The 20,223-nt window shown below is 39.8% G+C and overlaps 1 protein-coding gene across 1 annotated transcript; it reads right to left on the bottom strand.

Annotated features, from left to right (window-relative positions):
- Positions 1–3,269: 3,269 nt before the first annotated feature.
- SDE2 (SDE2 telomere maintenance homolog) lies at positions 3,270–19,248 on the bottom strand. The gene is made up of 7 exons (XM_020879499.2): positions 19,084–19,248; positions 13,039–13,156; positions 11,462–11,573; positions 10,963–11,132; positions 10,051–10,165; positions 6,504–7,008; positions 3,270–3,604 (listed from the first exon to the last, which is right to left on the bottom strand). Exons 1-7 carry the CDS (start codon positions 19,201–19,203, stop codon positions 3,383–3,385), a joined length of 1,362 nt encoding a protein of 453 aa, XP_020735158.2. The 5' UTR covers positions 19,204–19,248; the 3' UTR covers positions 3,270–3,382.
- Positions 19,249–20,223: the final 975 nt, after the last annotated feature.

The raw sequence follows: 20,223 nt of genomic DNA, 5'->3' as shown, positions 1-20,223 counted from the left end.
ATTTCTCCAAAGAAGACATACACATGAAAAGATGCTCAACATCACTCATTATCAGAGAAATGCAAATCAAAACCACAATGAGGTACCGTTACACGCCGGTCAGGATGGCTGCTATCCAAAAGTCTACAAGCAATAAATGCTGGAGAGGGTGTGGAGAAAAGGGAACCCTCTTACACTGTTGGTGGGGATGCAAACTAGTACAGCCGCTATGGAGAACAGTGTGGAGATTTCTTAAAACACTGGAATTAGAACTGCCATATGACCCAGCAATACCACTTCTGGACACACACACCAAGGAAACCAGATCGGAAATAGACACGTGCACCCCAATGTTCATCGCAGCACTGTTTATAATAGCCAGGACATGGAAGCAACCTAGATGCCCATCAGCAGATGAATGGATAAGGAAGCTGTGGTACACATACACCATGGAATATTACTCAGATATTAAAAAGAATTCATTTGAATCAATTCTGAGATGGATGAAACTGGAGCCCATTATACAGAGTGAAGTAAGCCAGAAAGATAAAGACCAATACAGTATACTAACGCATATATATGGAATTTAGAAAGATGGTAACGATAACCCTATATGCAAAACAGAAAAAGAGACACAGATGTACAGAACAGAATTTTGGACTCTGTGGGAGAAGGCGAGGGTGGGATGTTTCGAGAGAACAGCATCGAAACATGTATATTATCTAGGGTGAAACAGATCACCAGCCCAGGCTGGATGCATGAGACAAGTGCTCGGGCCTGGTGCACTGGGAAGACCCAGAGGAATCAGGTGGAGAGGGAGGTGGGAGGGGGGATCAGGATGGGGAACACATGTAAATCCATGGCTGATTCATGTCAATGTATGACAAAAACCACTACAATATTGTAAAGTAATTAGCCTCCAACTAATAAAAATAAATGGGGGAAAAAAAAAATATATATATATATGTGCACGGGTACCCATATAATTTGAAGAAAACTGATTTCAACTACCTGAGCCAAAAAAATAATCCTAAGCAACCATGAATAAATACCCTTCAGATCCCCTGGTGGAGAACATCACTGACCGATGGTCCCACTGGCTGCCCCTCTGGATCTACAGATCCACCCCAACCTTCACTTCCAGGGGACTCTTTCTAGCCGAAGGGTGCAGTGGGATAGTAAGGCAGGCCCATTCAGCGAGATGCTGGATTCCACAGATGACTGTGGCTTGAAAACTCTCCATGTGCTTGGCCCAACCTTCCTTGGACTATAGTCTGAGACTCTTCCTACCTAACCCGCCTTTGTTCCCTCTCCTTCTATGGTATCAAACCTACACCTGAAGCTTCTCCCTTGCCTTCTCCTACACGAGTTCCCAGCCCCCAACATACCTCTTGTATAGCTAACCTTATCCTAGAAGACCTAAATGTATACACACGAGCCACACTAAAAGACTGAAAAACTATAAGGAAATCAATTTGAGGAATTAGAGGAAAGATGCCCTTATGAAAGAGAAACAGAAAACATAGAAGATTCCAAAGCATATGCATACGAAGTTTCAAGAGAACATATTTAAAAACAGAAGCAAGTAAGCATGGACTAACCTGAAAGTAAGAAAGATTTTCTAAGGGAAAAGCCTAGTTGTTTACAAATCCAAGAGTGGTAAACAGCAGATTGGATATGGCAAAAATCAGGTTCCATGCAAACAATAAAGGCAATAATCAAATAATAGGAAAATAATGGTGTAAAATTAAAAGGCCAGTCTTTACACTGCAAAAAAAGTTACCTAATACTAAGAAATATTAAGGAAGAGACCATACCTAGAAATAACATGGTGACATTTTAAAATTTAAAGCATAAAGAAAAAGCAGTATCCAAGGAAAAAATTCACATTAAGAAACTCAAAATAGAATCAAAAGCTTCTCTACTGCAATATTATATCCCAGAAAAAATAGCAAATATCTACTGTTTTTAAAGAAGATTGTAAACTAGGATTTTATATCCAGTCAAGGTTATCATATATGCAAAAGTAACAGAAAAACACTGCCCGATTGTGAGGGTTCAGAAAGTGAACCATCCATCCACTCTTTACCGAAAAAAAAAAAAGGCAATTCCCTGGCAGTCCCATGGTTTGATTCTGCACTTTCACTGCTGAGGGCCTGGGTTTCAATCCCTGGTCTGGGAACTAAGATCCTACAAGCCGTGAGGCACAGCCAAAAATAAATAAATAAACAATAATAAAAATGGAAAACAAAAACTTGAAAAGCTATGTACACTCCTATATTAATTATAGCATTATTTATAATAGCCAAGATATGAAAACAACTTAAGTACCCATAAATGGATGACAAACGAATAATATATGCAATGGAATATTATTCAGCCATTAACAAAGAATTAAATTTTGCTATTTTCAGAATATGAATGGATCCTGAGAGCACTTTGCTCAGTGAATTAAGTAAGATACAGACAAATACTGTATGACCACTCTTACATGTGGAATCTAAAAAAAAAAATTTTTTTTTTTTTAAACCCAAACTTCATAGATACAGAGAAATGATTGGTGGCTGTCAGAGGCAGGGAGTACAGGATGGGAGAAATGCATAAACTATTTTTTTTTAGTTAATTGAACAAAAAAAATTTGCTAATTAGACAACATACTTCTAGATAATCCATGGGTCAAAGAAGACTTCACAAGAAAGTGAGAAAATATCTAAAATTGAATGAAAATGAAAATACATTAAAAATTCTGAGATGAAGTCAAAATAGTGCTTAAAGAAAAACTCACAGCTTTAAATATTTACACTAGACGAAGTCTAGTCAGTGACTTGGTATGTACCTTAAGAAGAAAAACATAAAAGACCAAAGTAAACCCAAGCAAAGTATAAGAAAGGATAAAGGGTAGAAATCAATGAAATTAAAAGCAATTAAGAAAAAGCAACAAAGCCAAAAGGTGTTTCTTTGAGAACAGATCAACAAATAATGAACTCCTACCTAGACTGATCAAGAAAAACAGAAATTACCAGTATGAGAATAAAAAAGAAATTACCACTACAGCTCCTACAGATATTAAAAGATAGAAAAGACTATATTACAAATAATCTTATGTCCATAAATCTTTGAAAGTACAACTTATCTAAAAGACACAAAATGAAACCCAAACTGTGAATAGCCCTATATTTATTAAAGAAATGAGCTATAAAAAAAGCTTCCCACAAAAAAAATCTTCAGGCTCAGATAGTTTCACAAATTAATTCCATAAATCTAATAATGAAAAAGAGGATAGTTAAAGCTGGATTATTAAAAAGTCACCTTTAATAGCAAAAGGAATAATGTTCAAGGGTCAACATTATACAGGGTATAAGCACTAGACTATAAAGAAACAGAAAATCAGCTCTGATGAAGTTCACTTCTTCTTCCCTTTTGAAGGCTTGGCAAATAAAGCTGGATCAATCTGCCCCTTTGCCAGTCCCCTGACAGAGAAGAGCCTCGCTGCCCGCTCCTGCAGAGTGCCCCCACACTTCAGTCCCCGGGCCATGAGTTCACACTTGAGCTTCTCCAAGCCCAGCAACTCCATTTCCGCAACAGAACTGATTGCCAGTAAATCTAAAGTTTCCTGACTGTTATCCTGAGAAAAAGAAAAAAAAAGAGAGAGAGAAATTTTAAGTAAGTCCATTCCTTTGTCTCTAATTAAAACTTTCTTCAACTGTCATTGACATCCTATTTTTCAAGAAATTTTCATTTAATATGCCGTATCTTACTATTGAATGCTAATAATCATGTTATTCTATGCATGTTCTCAATTCAAGTAAACATTAATTTTTTTATCTATATACTTAGAAACAGGTATGCAGAACAACATAAGTTATAAGATTCCAAAACAGATAAATCTTAATATGAACATAACTTTTTTTTGACTCATCCAGTAAAAATGAAAACAGCAAAACATACTTCACCTACCTCGCCTACCCTTCCCACTATGACTGAAGAAAAAAGCAGCTTCATTTTAATGAGAATCCTATGCCTATGAATCTACTGATATTAACCCCATCATCTTTTTAAAAAATATTTATTTGGCTGCATCAAATCTCAGCTGTCAGACATGGGACCTTCAACACTGTGGCGTGAGGGATCTAGTTCCCTGACCAGGGATGGAATCCAGGCCACTGCCCTGGGAGCATGGAGTCTTAGCCACTGAACCACCAGGGGAAGTTCCCCAACCCCATAATCTTAAGCTTTCTATTCTAATCAAATAATCATGATTGTCAAAGTTCTCACTTATATAACTTGACAAATTTAAATGCTGTTCAAAAGACCTGCGAATGTTTTATCGACCAAGTAACTTTATAGACTTACACAAAATTAAATATTTCTAATGACAGATGCTCTGCCAAGAATGAAAGTGTTCATCTAGGGTGTTTTGGGGTTTTTTTGCTGCACTGAGTCTTCATTGCAGCACATTGGCTTTCTCTAGTTGTGGTGCCAAGTGCTTAGTTGCCCCCAGGCGTCTGGGTTCTTAGTTCCCCAACCAGGGACTGAACCCACATCCCCTGCACTGGAAGGGGGATTCTTAACCACTGGACCAAAAGGCCCCTCACCTAGGAGTTTTTTAAAAAATATATTCAGTTCAGATCAGTTGCTCAGTCGTGTCTGACTCTTTGCAACCCCGTGGGCTGCAGTATGCCAGGCATCCCTGTCCATCACCAACTCCCGGAGCTTGCTCAAACTCATATCTATCGAATTGGTGATGCCATCCAACCATCTCATCCTCTGTTATCCCCTTCTCCTCCCACCTTCAACCCTTCCCAGCATCAGGGTCTTTTCAAATGAGTCAGTTCTTCACATCAGGTGGCCAAAGTATAGGAGCTTCAGCATCAGTCCTTCCAATGAATATTCGGGACCGATTTCCTTTAAGATTGACTGGTTGGATCTGCTTGTAGTCCAAGTAATTCTCAAGAGCCTTCTGCAACACTACAGTTCAAAAGCATCAATTCTTCAGTGCTCAGCTTTCTTTATGGCCCAACTCTCACATTCATACATGACTACTGGAAAAACCACAGCTTTGACTAGACAGACCTTTGTCGGCATATTCAAAAGATAATAACTCTCTCTCTCTCAAAAAAAAAAACTCTCTCAAAGTTAAGTTGTTTTTAAAAAAATATTGAACAACTCTATAGATAGATTCTTTATCTTTTTTTTAAAAGGGTTATTTTGTTAGATTTCTAGAGTGACTCTTGACTTCTTTATATTAGGCCAAATCCTAACCCACCATGTGTCTTTGGAGAATCACACATGGCTGCACAGAATTACTATGAATACAACAGTTACAACTACATCAAGAACAAAATTTCCACAGTTAAAAGCTCAAAGATCAAAAGTCAAATCAGGTTTTATTCTATTTTCCTTTTTCATTTTTTTAAAACTTTGCTCAGGATAAACTCCTAGCATGTATGAATTACATAAAAGCTGACATTCTTATAACTCCAAAGATGGTGTGAGGGTCAATTTAAAGCCATTAGCTCAAAAAATTTCACTATCTCCCCTAGAAAGAGCAATATATGCATTTCTGCTTATTTCCTGGGAGTAGGGAAGGTGCTTTAAATAAATAATGGTAAGCTTTGTGTTTATCAAAGGAAGCCAAGTCAGGTTTCATCTGCCCTAAAAAAGAAATCATTAGACTGAAAAACAAATGTTAAAGATTTTTGCTGGAAGTCCATCCATTGAAGAGAGCAAATAACCATTTAAGGGAAAGCATGCATAATGAAAATAAGTTTTTAAAAAGCTGAGTGTAGGGCTGAAGATTTAATGATAAATTTAAAAGGAACTGCTCTTCTTCTGCAGGAAAGGTCTTCACATCGAACTGACAACTGTGTTCAAACAGTAACTCATCTGAGAAAGAAAAACTAACGAGAAATGTAGTGATAGGAAAATGAGCACATTTCATCAAATCTAAAAGTGACATCTATCATAATATGCCTTACTACTGCCTGTATTACTAAGAAAGAATAAATAATTCAAGTAAACTGTAACGTGATGTATATCCAAACTCAGAGATACTAAAATGTGAAAAATGTGCATCTTAGAATTGATGAAATATAGAACCAAGGATACCACCTAGTGGCAAAATAATACCAATTCCACAGCTTAAAAACAAAAAATCCAAGGATTTTTCTTTTGGCGGGTGCGGTAGGGGGGAGATACAACAAGCTTCACTATCATCGACTATTGATTATTAAACAAGCCTTTCCACTAAGCAGCTGATGGGGAAAAGCACATGTTTCATTTTAATGACCTACTGCAGAAATTAAATTGACTTGGCTTTAACATGGAACTCTGCTCAGTGTTATGTGGCAGCCTGGATGGGGGGGATGGGGGGGAATGGATACATGTATATGTATGGTTGAGTCCCTTTGTTGCTCTCCTGAACTTATCAAAAACTGTTGATCTAGTATACCCCAACACAAAATAAAGGTTTAAGGAAAAAAAACTGACTTGGCTTTAGACATCGACTCCTAAAATTTACTTACCATGTTTCCTGACTGGCTGGCCTCCAGCTTGGCAACAGCAATGTTTTGCCTATCTTCTCCAGGTGCTCCCTTGGCAGCCCTTTCCCCATCAGTCATTTCTTTTGTTTCTTGCTCAATATTCTGTCCAACTCCAGCTGCTTCCTTTTCTAAGGGTTCTTTACCCTCTGCCTCCTTTTTCTCCCGGGTGTTCTCTGTTTCTGCAGACCTCTTCCTTTCCGTGTACTCCTGGGTAGGTGTCTCCCCCAGCTCAGCACGCAAGTCTTCTGAAATACTGTTCCCAGAGTCAGTCAAAGGGCTCTGTAGTTTTTCTGGTGATCTACAATCTGTACTCAATACTCTCGCCTGCTGAGAACTACTAGGAATTTCAGCTGCCATGTCAACTCCATCACAGCCATTTTGAGAAACATGAAAGCTCATTCCAGAAGTACTAGGTGCTTCTTCACTGTCGTCATCAGAGTACTCAGAGCTGGACCCCTCTGCAGTCCCGAGTCCTTCCATGCCCATCCTATCAGAAAGTGACAGAAAGATTTAATGCCATTTACAGCTTCAACTTAAAAAAAGAGAGAGAGCGCTGCAGTTAGTCCAGGAAACAAACTCTGAATAAGGATATCTGCTAGTCTGAGATGGAGATGGAGAGTAGGCAAGTTTCAGAACAAGATATCCCAAAGGTATAAACAGAAGGAAAAAAAAAATTCAGTGAGACTGAGAGCAACATTCCAAAGATCCTAAAGATCTCTCTTTAAAACATGTGACACTCTTTAATTGATTTTGCTTAAAGCTTTTTTCCTAATACTGTATGAATTTTAACTGTTGGAAATTAAGATAAAATAATGAACAGTTAAAAGAAAATCCAGTTTTATTCATAATCACCCAAAACTGGAAAATACTCAAATGTCTAACAACTAAAGAATGGATAAACAGGTTGTGATACAGCCATACCAGGCAACACACTTGCCAGTAGAAAGGAATGAACTACTGATACATATAACACCATATAACACCATCTATGGGTCTCAAAAGCATTATGCTAAGTGAAAAAAGAAGGCCCAGCCCTTCCTGTAACAATGAAGGGCTGTGTCTTCTGGGAGTGTCCACGTTAATCCACCTCTTGGAGCTAAATGTAATCTGCTACTTAGTCACTGAAGACAGGAGTAAGAGGCAGGGTGAGGGGAAGGGCTCTTGGTTAATATCTCCATTATCTAGCAGACAGTTTTAAGCTATAACCATGGGTCTATATGTGCATTTTTGTAAAGTATCTATGTTTATTGTAGACAAGGTACACTATTTTACAACATCGAGGCTTTCTAGATGTCCAGAGGTGACACAATGTATGATAAAAAGTAGAGCTGCTGAATTAACCAATCTAAATATTTTTGTTATAATTGATTAAACAAATAAAACAAAAAACATCTTGAATATGGATTAAACCATCTCTGAGGAATATATGCCAGGACTTGTTCATTTAGGAAGGCAGCACAGGAACAGAGGAAGGGAGGGATGTACATGGATGTGTTCATATTTATATTTTGATGATAACCACTGATGTGTGGAGCACAAGCCGGAATCAAGATTGCTGGGGAAAATATCAGTAACCTCAGATATGCAGATGACACCACCCTTATGGCAGAAAGCGAGTAAGATCTAAAGAGCTTCTTGATGAAAGTGAAAGAGGAGAGTGAAAAAGTTGGCTTAAAACTCAACATTCAGAAAACTATGATCATGGCATCTGGTCACATCACTTCAAAGCAAATAGATGGGGAAATAATGGAAACAGTGACAGACTTCATTTTGGGGGGCTCCAGAATCACTGCAGATAGTGACTGCAGTCATGAAATTAAAAGACACTTGCTCCTTGGAAGAAAAACCATGACCAACCTAGACAGCATATTGAAAAGCAGAGACATTGCTTTACCAACAAAGGTCCCTCTAGTCAAAGCTATGGTTTTTCCAGTAGTCGGGTATGGATGTGAGAGTTGGACTATAAAGAAAGCTAAGCACCAAAGAATTGATGCTTTTGAACCGTGGTGTTGGAGAAGACTCTTGACAGTTCCTTGGACTACAAGGAGATCCAACCAGTCCATCCTAAAGGAAATCAGTCCTGAATATTCATTGGAAGGACTGATGCTGAAGCTGAAATTCCAATACTCTGGCCACCTAATGGGAAGAACTGACTCATTTGAAAAGACCCTGACGCTGGGAAAGGTTGAAGGCAGGAGAAGAAGGGGATGACAGAGGAGATGGCTGGATGGCATCACCAATTTGATGAATATGAGTTTGAGTAGGCTCCAGGAGTTGGTGATGGACAAGGAAACCTGGTGTACTGTAATCCATGGGGTCACAAAGAGTCGGACACGACTGAGCAACTGAACTGATTGATGTGTGTGCATCTCCTGGCTGTATTACAGGAATGCACTGTTAAGTAATTCAGTGGAAACATACCTCCTTGCTAATGCTTTAATAGTTTAGATCTGATAATGAATGCTCTTAGAAGCATTAAAAAAAAAGAGAGAGAGACACAAAAAGCTATATGACATTCCAGAAAAGATGAAACCACAGGAACAAACATCAGGCTAGTGATCAGTGTTTGCCAGGGGTGGTGGTGGGGGGAGGAAAATTAACTGCAAAAGGACACAAGGGAACTTTTTAGGCTGACAAAAATATTCTACAGGTTGATTTTGGTGATGCTTACATAATTATGTAGTATAAACTTTTCAAAACTTGTAGAACTGTTTAAAAAGGGTCAATTTTACTGTATATAAATTAGGTATCAATAAACCTGGCTTAAAAAAAGAGACCCACAGGAAATACCATTACCTTTTCTCTCAGGAACATTTAATTTCCATTTCAGAAAGAACACAAAAAATTCTATGCTGGACTGAGCTAAATAGTGTTTAGTTAACGATTACCTTTCTATCCCCAAAGGGGAAGCCAACAAACAATCCAAGATCCAACTCAACTTATCATCACCTAGAACTTGGCCCAAGAGAACGAAGCTGGTAACCAGAGGACCAATGGGAAGGCAGGAGGAGCTAAGAGTAAAAGGGGTAAGAAAAAGTACTGCTGTGCTTTTCACCCACAAGCGCAAAAGTGGTGGAGAGAGGTCTGGAAAGGTGACCAAAGACCTCAGTGATGACTATGAAAAACCACAGAAAACAGAACAACTTGGAAACTAAAGTCATGGCTTCCCCTTGGAATTTTGAAAGTTACCTCTTTCAACACCTAATAGTAAGTCAAGTATAAAACTATTTCTTGTGCGATTTTTCACTGAAGGCAAACTGTCCCTTAGACTCTATTAATGGCACTTCTGGCAGAAACCATTACTAATGTGTATAATGTGAGAATCGCTGAAACCTGATCTGAAACACTCTGGAAAATTTCTAAGCTTCCATTAGACTTTACTTAAAAGTGTGTTTATACCAGATAAGACAAGGAAGAAATATAGTAGGTAAGTTTCAGAACAAGATATTCTAGAGGGATAAACACAAAGAAAAAAATATTTTTCTTCAGTCCTCAAAGATCTATTTGGAATGAAAATGAACATACTTACCAAAAGCATTTCCTTTTCCCTGCACTGGGTCCTCCGTCTGTTTTTGATGTGTTTGGCCGTTTCCGACTCTCACCGATTTCTGCCGATACCATCTTGCTAGAGGCAGCCTGCATGCCTAGCCACAAATTTTAACAACTCAGTTTCTACTATCAGGACTAAGTTTAATTAAAGAATTTCTAAATAATCTGGATTGCAAAAAGAGCTGCAATCTAAAGCTCTAGATTTAAATTTCTTAGCATGCCAAAATTTAATCCAGTTAAAATGAGACTAATCCTAAATTTACAGATTTAAAATAAGCATATTGGCTCTTGAACCAGATTTTTAAAGCACCATGTCCAATTTGTAACTTTGAAGCTTACAGATCCATTCCTAACACTCCTCAAACCTAACAATTCACCCCCTTAAGCCCCTTATGCATCCCCTTATTTGCATACAACTATCTTTCCCCTATTATGTTATAACCCTTTTGATGGAAAAGACTCCTCCTTATCCAACTGAATACACAATAGTCCTAGCATAATGCTTTTGATGCTAAAACATAAAAGCTAAGAATAATCATTCCCATTAAAAACCATTTAATAAAAAGGGGACCTAAAACTGAAAGCAAATATGTGGGATTCTTGGTACCTCCTGAAGACTTAGCTTATTCCCAGGAAACACAAAAAGCATTCTTACCTGGGGCCCATGAGCCCCCAGAGCTCAGGGATCAACTATGTCAAATGTTGTGTGGATATGTGGGTTTTTCCCCTCCGTGTAATAAGGCATACTGTGTTCATTACTGACTGGGGAAATTTCATAGCTTCATCAGATTCTCATTAAGTCTGTAACCTAAGAAGGGTCAAGAACTGCCTTGGTGTGCAACAGCTGGCTTTCAGGATGCCTGCAGCTGGCACTAAGGAACCCCCTCCTCACCTTTGAGGACAGAGTCCTCCAGGCGCTCGGCCATCTCATGGCACTGCTGCTGGTAGTCGGGGCTGGAGAAGCAATGCCTGGGTTCTGCAAGCTTCCGCTGCAGTCGTTCCAGGCGCTTTTGCTCCTTTTCAGCTTCTCGCTCAGCTTGTTGTTTTACCCATTCAGCCATTCTGGGGATGGGAAAGAGGAGATGTAACTAAATGGCTAAATTATACACACAGACTTTTATATAGATAACACCCCACTTATACAAATTACTGCACTCTTATTCACACTGTGATAGTCCCTCAGAAAGGTGTGCCATGCTTATTAGCATACTGTTATGGATTTGACTAAAACCCAAAGCTAATTATTCAATCATGAAAAAGGTTAAGTCTGGTAACAACAAATTAGAGCATAAGAATTTTAAGTTTACATTTCTGATATGTGTGGTGTGTATGCCATCACTAATGACAGAAAACTACATCTCTTTAAAAAACAAAACAGGTGGGCATCTTACGCTTTTTCATGATTGACATCTCGTAATCTCCTTCCACTGAGATCCCGGCAAGCCTCTCGATTGGTTGTCTTTTCAATCTGAGCCCCGAGTGCTCGGAGCATTGAGCCAAAACCTAAACAAATATATTTGGAGAAAGCAGGTTAAAAAGTATTCAAGAATGGTCAGTTCTATGAGGAGGATGAAACTGGAGCCTATTATATAGAGTGAAGTAAGTCAGAAAGAAAAACACCAATACAGTATATTAACGCATATATATTGAATTTAGAAAGATGGTAATGATGACCCTAAATACAAGATAGCAAAAGATACAGAGAACACTTTTTGACTCTGTGGGAGAAGGCAAGGGGGGGTAATTTGACAGAATGGTATTGAAACATGTATATTAGCATATGTGAAATAGATGACCAGTCCAAGTTCGATCCATGAAACAGGGCACTCAAAGCCAGTGCAGGGGACAACACAGAGGAATGGGATGGGGAGGGCGGGTGTTCAGGACTGGCGGACACATGTATACCCGTGGCTGATTCAGTCGTTGTATGGCAAAAACCACCACAATACTGTAAAGTAATTAGCCTACAATTAAAATAAATAATTTTTTTTTTAAGTATTCAAGGATGGACAAAAGCCGAACTTGTGAAAAGAGTATTATTATATTATAAGATTATCATAAGAGTAAAGGTGATCTCTATTTTCTTTTCGGTTTTAAAGGAAATGCACATCAAGATTCTAACCCAGGTAGCAAAGGTAAGAATACTGATAAACATGATTCAATCTTGTGCTTTTCACACTTTCTCTTATACTTCTGCAATATTGTACCTGCACCACTGGGATATTTTAAGAGGGCTATACCTAGTGACAGAAATCCCCAAATTCCACAATTAGGAATTTTAAAGATTATATGATGAGATTTTGCAATAAAGCAATTTTAAGCTGTCACTGGCTGACGCAACGAGCTTCATATTGACAGAATTTCAAGCAGCAGGATGACTGTAATCTGAGATGTTAGTTCTTTGAAAACTAAACCGAGTTACCACAAATTTTGAGAAAGCCTAAGAATTATATGTTAGTCCATCAGGAGAAATACCAAGAACTGTTCATATTCAGTTTTTGCTTTTAGTTTTTTTTTTTCTCTAAGATGAGTTACTACAACCAGGACCTTAATCTACCTCAATCCGTAAACAGCTGTATTTCATAAAGTGATGTCAGACTTCCCGTGGAACTAGAATAACCAAACAAAATGCTGAGAACAGCAAAAGGAGATTTGATTCTTCTAACATTCATCAGCAAAATGGACAGAACAGCCATCATCTCTCTTCATCTAATTCTCCCCAATGACTGAGCGCCTAGGGTGCCTAAGAGTGATCTGGCTGGGCTGGAGAAGGTGGGAATTTTATCATACTGTATCTTTCTCAAAAAAAATAAAAGAGAAAATATTCAAAATTAGGTAAATTAACAAAGGACTTCATAAGACAAATCAAGGCTGGTACACTACAGAGACCAAGGAGTTTGTTAATTTAATACATCTGGCTACAGAATGCAGATATGTTACTACTAAGCTGTCAACATTCACATCTTACCTCCTTTTCCACCACGAAGTCTGGGTTCCAAACTATAAACAGCTCCATGCTGCACTGTGTCACTGGTGTTAACAAGTGATCCATTGCACTTCACAAAGAAGCATTCCACTGGAACAACCTAGAGACAAGTGAGGGGTTCTTTCAATGCTGTTAATGAGACAAGTTTTTTTTGCAGGAAGAGACCTAGCTTATTTTTTATTATTTCAATTACAAGCAGATAGTAGATGTGATCAGTTAATATCTGCTGAAATGAAAAAAATGAATAATCACTAAAAGAAAAAAGTCATTTTATATGATGTATTCTAGGTACAACTTCTTCCTAATACTTATCTAATCATGATATAAAGAACTTTTTGCCTCTTGGGTGAAAACTAAAACTGCTCTTTCTCATTCTCTAATAGGAAATAGGAGTCAACGTGGAAGATTACAGGGGCTCAGATCTAGTAACTCTGACAGTCCCATTTCCTCTGACTTTTAAAAATAATACCAAGCTGAACATTGAGTGGCCCCAAATTTAAAAGTGACATCTTGAAAAGTGTAGATAGGGATAAGAAGAGGGGAGAGGAGGAGACCAAAAATATGGTTTTTAATATACTTACATAAGCTTTAACAGTTTTAGAATCAGCTGGCAGTTGGTAATTAATTTCTTCTGCCAGCGTCTCCCTGAGTTCCAGCCAATCAATGAAGAAGCCCACATACCCCTCCAAACCCACTCTATGTATTTCAAAAAAATTCTCAGATCAAGTGACAAAAAGAAAATATAAATACCCTAAGGTTTTCTAAACAAGTTTCTTTTTTTTTTTAGCCGCAACACTTGGCACACAGGATCTTGGCTCTCAACCAGAGATCAAACCCACACCCTCTGCAGTGGAAGCTCAAAGTCTTAACCACTGGACTGCCAGGGAAGTCCCTAAACAAGTTTCTGATGCCATAAAATAACACAGCAGAGGACTATTGTCCAAAGTTACATGGAACTTATAGGAGGTTATATAGGAGGTTGGCAATTACATCTGCAACATGAAGAATAAAGAGATCTAAATACAAATAGAAAGGAAAAAGGCATTTCTGGCACCTTCCTGAAGTGGAAACTATGAACATTCATTCTGAGGCACATCACACAGCTATTTTAATGGGACCCATTCCTTCACTCAGCTGCCTACTATGAGCGTGGTACTTTTCAAGTGTTGGAATACTACCATGAATACCATAGTGAATGCAAATCCTGCCTCATGATGCTTATATTCTAGTGGGGGAGGACAAATTATGAACAAACATATATTATGTTTGATATAATTATATAACTGACAAATTATATATTATGTCAAGTGGTGATATGCAGGGTAAAGGGGGTTAAGATATGTAAATAGGTGTGGTGGTAATCTAGTTAATCTATATGGTCAGTCAGAGAAAGCAGACAATTTAAGAAAGTGAGAGAATAAGCCATACGGTGGTCTGGAGGAACAGCATTCCAGAGGCAAAGGCAAATGCAAAGACTGCAACAGAGATGCGCTTAGAGTATTCAAGGAGGAGGAACACAGCCGGCAGGGCTGGAATGGAGTTCACAAGGGGAGTGATGAGGACTTCAAGACCATTATTAAGGACTCTGGATGGTTCTCTGAATAAAACTATTGTAGAGTTTTGAACAAATTTGAGATCAGAGTCAAGCTCTTAAAGGATCACTCTGTTAAACTGTAAAAATAAGATTACAGAAGCAGAGAGATCACTGGGAAGCTACTGTGATAATCCAGGTGAGACATTTCTGTGTGTACCAGGGCAGTAGTGGCAGAGTGGAAGAGAAATATGAGATTCTGAGGACACACTGAACGAAAATGCTAACGCTCTAATGAAGGGATGAGCTCAATGGAAATTAGATTTCAAAAATTTGGTTTGACAAATGGAAAAATAGAGTTGCCACCTATTAAGAGGGAAGGGGATATCTGAAGGAGAAAACCAGTCGCATTTCGGATTATTTTGGTGTGAAATGTTTATTACACAAGTGGATGGAGATGCCAAGTAGCCCAGGTGCTATACAAGTCTGGAGTTTGGGGAGGAAGTCTGTGCTGAAGTTTTACACTTGAAAGCTATCAGCACACTGATGGTATTGAAAGCCATGAGCATGGACAAGAAACCACTGGGATGAGGGAGGGGCTCCTGCAACATGAAAGTTCAGGGTGATGAGGACGAAGCAGCGAGAGAGACTGGAAAGGAGAGGCCAGCGAGATGGAAGAGAACTAAGGGTGTCATCTGCACAAGTGAGAGAAGTGCACTAAGGGGAGGAATGGTCAACTGTGCAAACTGAGGCCCACAGGCCAAGCAGGATGGAAACCGGAAACTGATCGTGGGATACGGCCACACAGAAGCTACTGACCAGCATGACACAGAGCTGTTGAAGTGATGGGAACAGAAAAGCTGAACCAGAGTGCATTCTAAAGGAGAAGAGCTTTATGTTCAAGTATATTTTTTTTAATCAAGAAAATCAGAGAAAATAAAGCGACAGCTGGAAGGGATGTGGGCTCATGTTTGCACACTGGGAGGAATGAGCCAATAAAAAGGGAAAATACAGGGGAGAAAGCACTAATGCCAAGTAAATCTGTCAGTAGGTGAGAAGGAGGGGTTACTCTACAAAGTAGAAGATAACTGCAAATTACTTGTAAAATAACGACAGTTCATCCACAGTAGCACACAAGAAGGCTGAATATACAGCAGGTACCTACCAGAGGCACTGCTGTGAGGAGAGGAAAATTCCTTACTGCTTGAATACAAAGTTTGTCCTTGAGATGGAATAAGTCTTGGAGATTTAGAGAGATAGAATTTGAGAGAGTAATTTAGGTGAGTCAAAGAGTGATGAACTGAGCAGTGCCTCTCAATCCTTTTCATACCAGGGTAAACACAAGTAATATCTGGATGACACCCTGGGGAAAGTGAGTAAAGTTACTAAGGACGGGTTGAGATTCTCGGCATCTCCAGGTTCTGTCCAGCTGCCCAAGGTCTAGCGGGATCAATACTCTCAGCAGTCCTGCAATCCAGCGGATTTCTCTAATCCAAATGCAATTACAGTAGAATTGCCAAGCAGCACTAAGGCTGGTATATGTGACTTTGTCATGAGACTGCTTTATGTGATTAGTTCCCCTACCAGGGTCACTGCCTAGATGCCACTCAGAATAGGTGGAGAGTTGGATTTAAACTGACTGGCATTTTCCCAGGCAAATATGGTACCAGGAGAGAGGAGCAAGGGAACTCAGGCCATATACAATTATGTGATTAACATGAAGGATTATTCTTGTCTATAAAATCCTGTTTAAAAAGCTGTAAAAATTAAATGAGACAAGTAATACACCTTCTAGATATTTATAAATTAAGAGCCACTTTAGTTTAACATTTTGTATATCCAATGAGTATCGTATTTCTAAAATCCTAAATAACTTCAAAAAACTTTAATATGTAGGCAGAAAGATTATACATCATACTTCATTTCTGAACAAAACCGCTTAATCAGACAACTGATTACCAAAACTGCGTTCTTCTACTTAAGATTCTTGCCAATTTTCTAGTAGAAAATTAAAAAAAAAAAAAAGAAAATTTAGAATCAATTTAACTGTTTTTAACCTTTATAAGGCATTTCGAGCACAAAGTATTATGTGTCTTGGGCCAATCAGCCAAGGCCACCAGAGAAAAACATGTAGTACAACAAAATCAAATTTCTTGACTCACTACAACGAGAGAGACTGCACACCAGAGGAATCATGAGGTGTCTCACCAACAAATAAAAAGATACAGTTATAGGATTGGGGGCAAGGATGAGATTTAGATAAAATTTAAATGAAAATATTTTAAAAGGCTCACAATAAAGCAGGGCTGTGTGTATCAGGGTCAATACTAGATCTAGACTGTGAAGGAGATACAGGCTCCTGTTTCCTCGGAAACTACAAAGTTAAGATAAATGTGCAATGTTGTGTCTGCTGCTGCTAAGTCACTTCAGTTGTGTCCGACTCTGTGTGATCCCATAGACAGCAGCCCACCAGGCTCCTCTGTCCCTGGGATTCTCCAGGCAAGAATACTGGAGTGGGTTGCCATTTCCTTCTCCAATGTGTGAAAGTGAGAAGTGAAAGTGAAGTCGCTCAGTCATGTCTGACTCTTAGCAACCGGTCCATGGACCACAGCCTACCAGGCTCCTCCATCCATGGGATTTTCCAGGCAAGAGTACTGGAGTGGGGTGCCATTGCCTTCTCCGAATGTTCTGTCTAGAAACACCTAATTTGAAGCTCCACACCTGGAAATCAAGAGTGCTTCTCCACATCAAAGGGACTTAGATTCTCAAGGCAAGAGTGGGATGCTTCTTACTGATACAACTTCAAACAGCAGTTTACTCTTATAATCTATGATTTTCAAGGTAAGGTTTCAAAAAGAATGAAAAGGAAGTAGACTTTCAAGGAAAACATTTTGACATTTTACACTGCACCATGTCCTTGGGAGAAACACTGTTTCTTATTGACTTTGCAGCTGGCTATATCTACCTAATGAATAGCTGGGCTGCTTTTTTACTTCTTCAGGGAGAGCTAACACCAACTTTATCATGTGTCAGAATAGTTTTGTTTTAAAAGGCACAGGTGTAAAACTGCCTTATTTTTATTCATGCCAGTATCTCATCAAATGCCCTTTCATAAGTTTTGTGTTTTTGTTCATACTTATTATAGCCATGTTTCTTAAGTATCTGACTGAATTCATTCATTCATATTTCTTGCTTCTTATTTTAAATTTTTTCCAAGACTCCTCATAATTAAGGTCTAAATTTTTCTGGTCCCACTTTGGATCAACTCTCAAAGAGAGTTGATGTACTCATGAGATAAGAGTTATTTTCAAAGATATTAAAACCCAACTATTTTGGAAAATATTTCCCCATTCAGATGGCAAACTGATGGAAACTATCAGTTGTGACAGCAGTTAAACTGGACTGAAGTATAGGAAGAAAAAGGGAAACTGAGAAACTACACGATTTGCAAATACACACTGCTTCTTCATGGAACCAGTCCAAGTAAAGATGTGGTCTAGACTGCAGTGTTAACATATGTTTAGCTCATAAATAACAACTAGAGAAAGCCTAGGGAAACACAGAGGACGTGTGCTTATAAAGAAAAACAGAGTAAGAGGTCAAATGTCAAAATTAAAATTAGATTCAAGGAGCGCATCTAATTCTTTAAATAACATAATAGGTTTAATATCTTATAATTGGTAAGAGCTTGCTTACTTCATAATTAAACTACACATGTGTAACTTTATGTTTTTGAAAAATACGCCTGGACAAATAAGAGCATCATATGATTAATGAAAACGTCTAAATGACAGGCCCTAAGAATCATGCTCTCGACAGGGCCTATGTGAGACCAGTGACCAGAAGAATCCATTTCCTTTCCAATCACCCTTTGGATATGACATACTTCTCTAGGTTGGAGCTAACAGGGCTGTGTTAGCAATGGACAAAAATGCACGTCACATTAACTGTAGAGTGAACGTAAGGAGTGAAAGTGAAGTCGCTCAGTCCTGTCCGACTCTTTGCGACCCCTTGAACCCCACCAGGCTCCTCCGTCCATGGGATTTTCCAGGCAAGAATACTGGAGTGGGTTGCCATTTCCTGCTCCAGGAGATCTTCCCAACCCAGGGATTCAACCCGCGTCTCCCGCATTGTAGGCAAACGGTTTACCATCTGAGCCACCAAGGAAGTGAGCCTTGAAAATCTTCTGGGCCAAATGACTCACTTACGGATGAAGAGAATAATACCAAAGGGTATTCTGTTAGTCTAGACTGAGGGCCGGACAACAGCTCCTGTGAGCGGAAGGGTCTTTCTCCCTTCTCTGAGACAAAACCATCACAAAACAAAAGCGACGGAAGGCCTCATTATCAGTTTGAAGCATCTTCAAACTGAGGAACCCTCAGCCTCAAAAACTGAAAACCCCAAAGAACAGATGTGCCCCCCGACAGACCCTCACCGCACCTATTCCTGCCCCTGTCCTCCTCTGTCCTCTTCTTTCCAGAAACCACAAACCTCACCTGATCTTCGCAGTGTCTACTGATAAATTCTCGTACGGAGCACGGGGCCGAACCGCACCACACCGCCTTGCACCCGAAGCCAGGGCCCCGAAGCCACACCAGCGCCGCCGTCCCCGCCATCTCACCCAGTCACGGAACCTCGACACTCCCAAGAGCGCTAAGAACCACCACCCACCCGGCGTAGCTTGATGACGTAAGCTCGCTCATCCAGCGCCCCGCCCCTCACGTTTCCGCCTGCACCGCCCCTCCCCTGGGGACAGTCACGTGACCTGAAGCAGCCGAGCAAAGCTGACTCGGGGAGGGGAACAGGAAGGGCCTGGCAGAGGCCGATAAGAAGGCAGAGCAGCGGGGCGAGGCGTTGCTAAGAGAAGTTGCTAGGGCGGGGCTCGAGGGACTCTCTATAAAAGGCTGGCCCGGGGTTAGGTTTCCAGCGTTCTGGCCATAAACGATAAGGTAACTAAGTGCTTTCTTGGGCCTCATGCTTTGGCCTTTTCCGCCTATCTGTGTAGTTATTTTTGGGTCGCAGGGAGTCGTGCCCTGAGAAGGCGCTGCTCCCTGGGGGCTTGAGAAGGGAAGCTGCAGTCGCGGAAGCGGTTTTGGGGGGCTGCTTCGTCGGCTCTGGGGAGCTCCCCCCACTCTAGGGGCAAGGGAAACGGAGGTGGGGAGGTTTCTAAACAACAGCTCTGGGCGGGTTTTTCCTCCAGGTTTACCAAGCCTTCTCTTCCTTTGCGGAAACTGCCAGCCTCTCGGTTTCTGCCAGCCACGCTCAGTTTATTCGTATTTCCGCCTGTTTGCGCTCTGCGTTATCTTCACTTCAGCTCGGTTTTCAAAATATTTCACAGCAAGTGGGCCCTTGTGAAAGGCAGTGGCAGGAGTGACGCTTATAGTGATGCTGCTCTGAAAAACCCTGCCATAACTTTTATTCAGCACCATGGAAACACTCGCACATATTTGCATCGTCTAACTTTAAGGCTCTGGGAATCTGAAGAAGTCCCTTAATGTTTAATATGCTGAGGTTATGGTATTTATAAAATCCTGAACAATTTAAAAGCCACGAGATAGGAGATATCTGTATCTGTTAAACACGATTGTATCAGCCCACAGAATCGAATTCTCTGCGTCTCAGATCTTTAGCAAATG

The sequence above is a fragment of the Odocoileus virginianus genome, chromosome 11 (assembly GCF_023699985.2).
Source record: "Odocoileus virginianus isolate 20LAN1187 ecotype Illinois chromosome 11, Ovbor_1.2, whole genome shotgun sequence".
NCBI lineage: Eukaryota > Metazoa > Chordata > Mammalia > Artiodactyla > Cervidae > Odocoileus > Odocoileus virginianus.
Note: the sequence above shows the minus strand (reverse complement) of the source record. Positions and strands in the feature narration are given on the sequence as shown.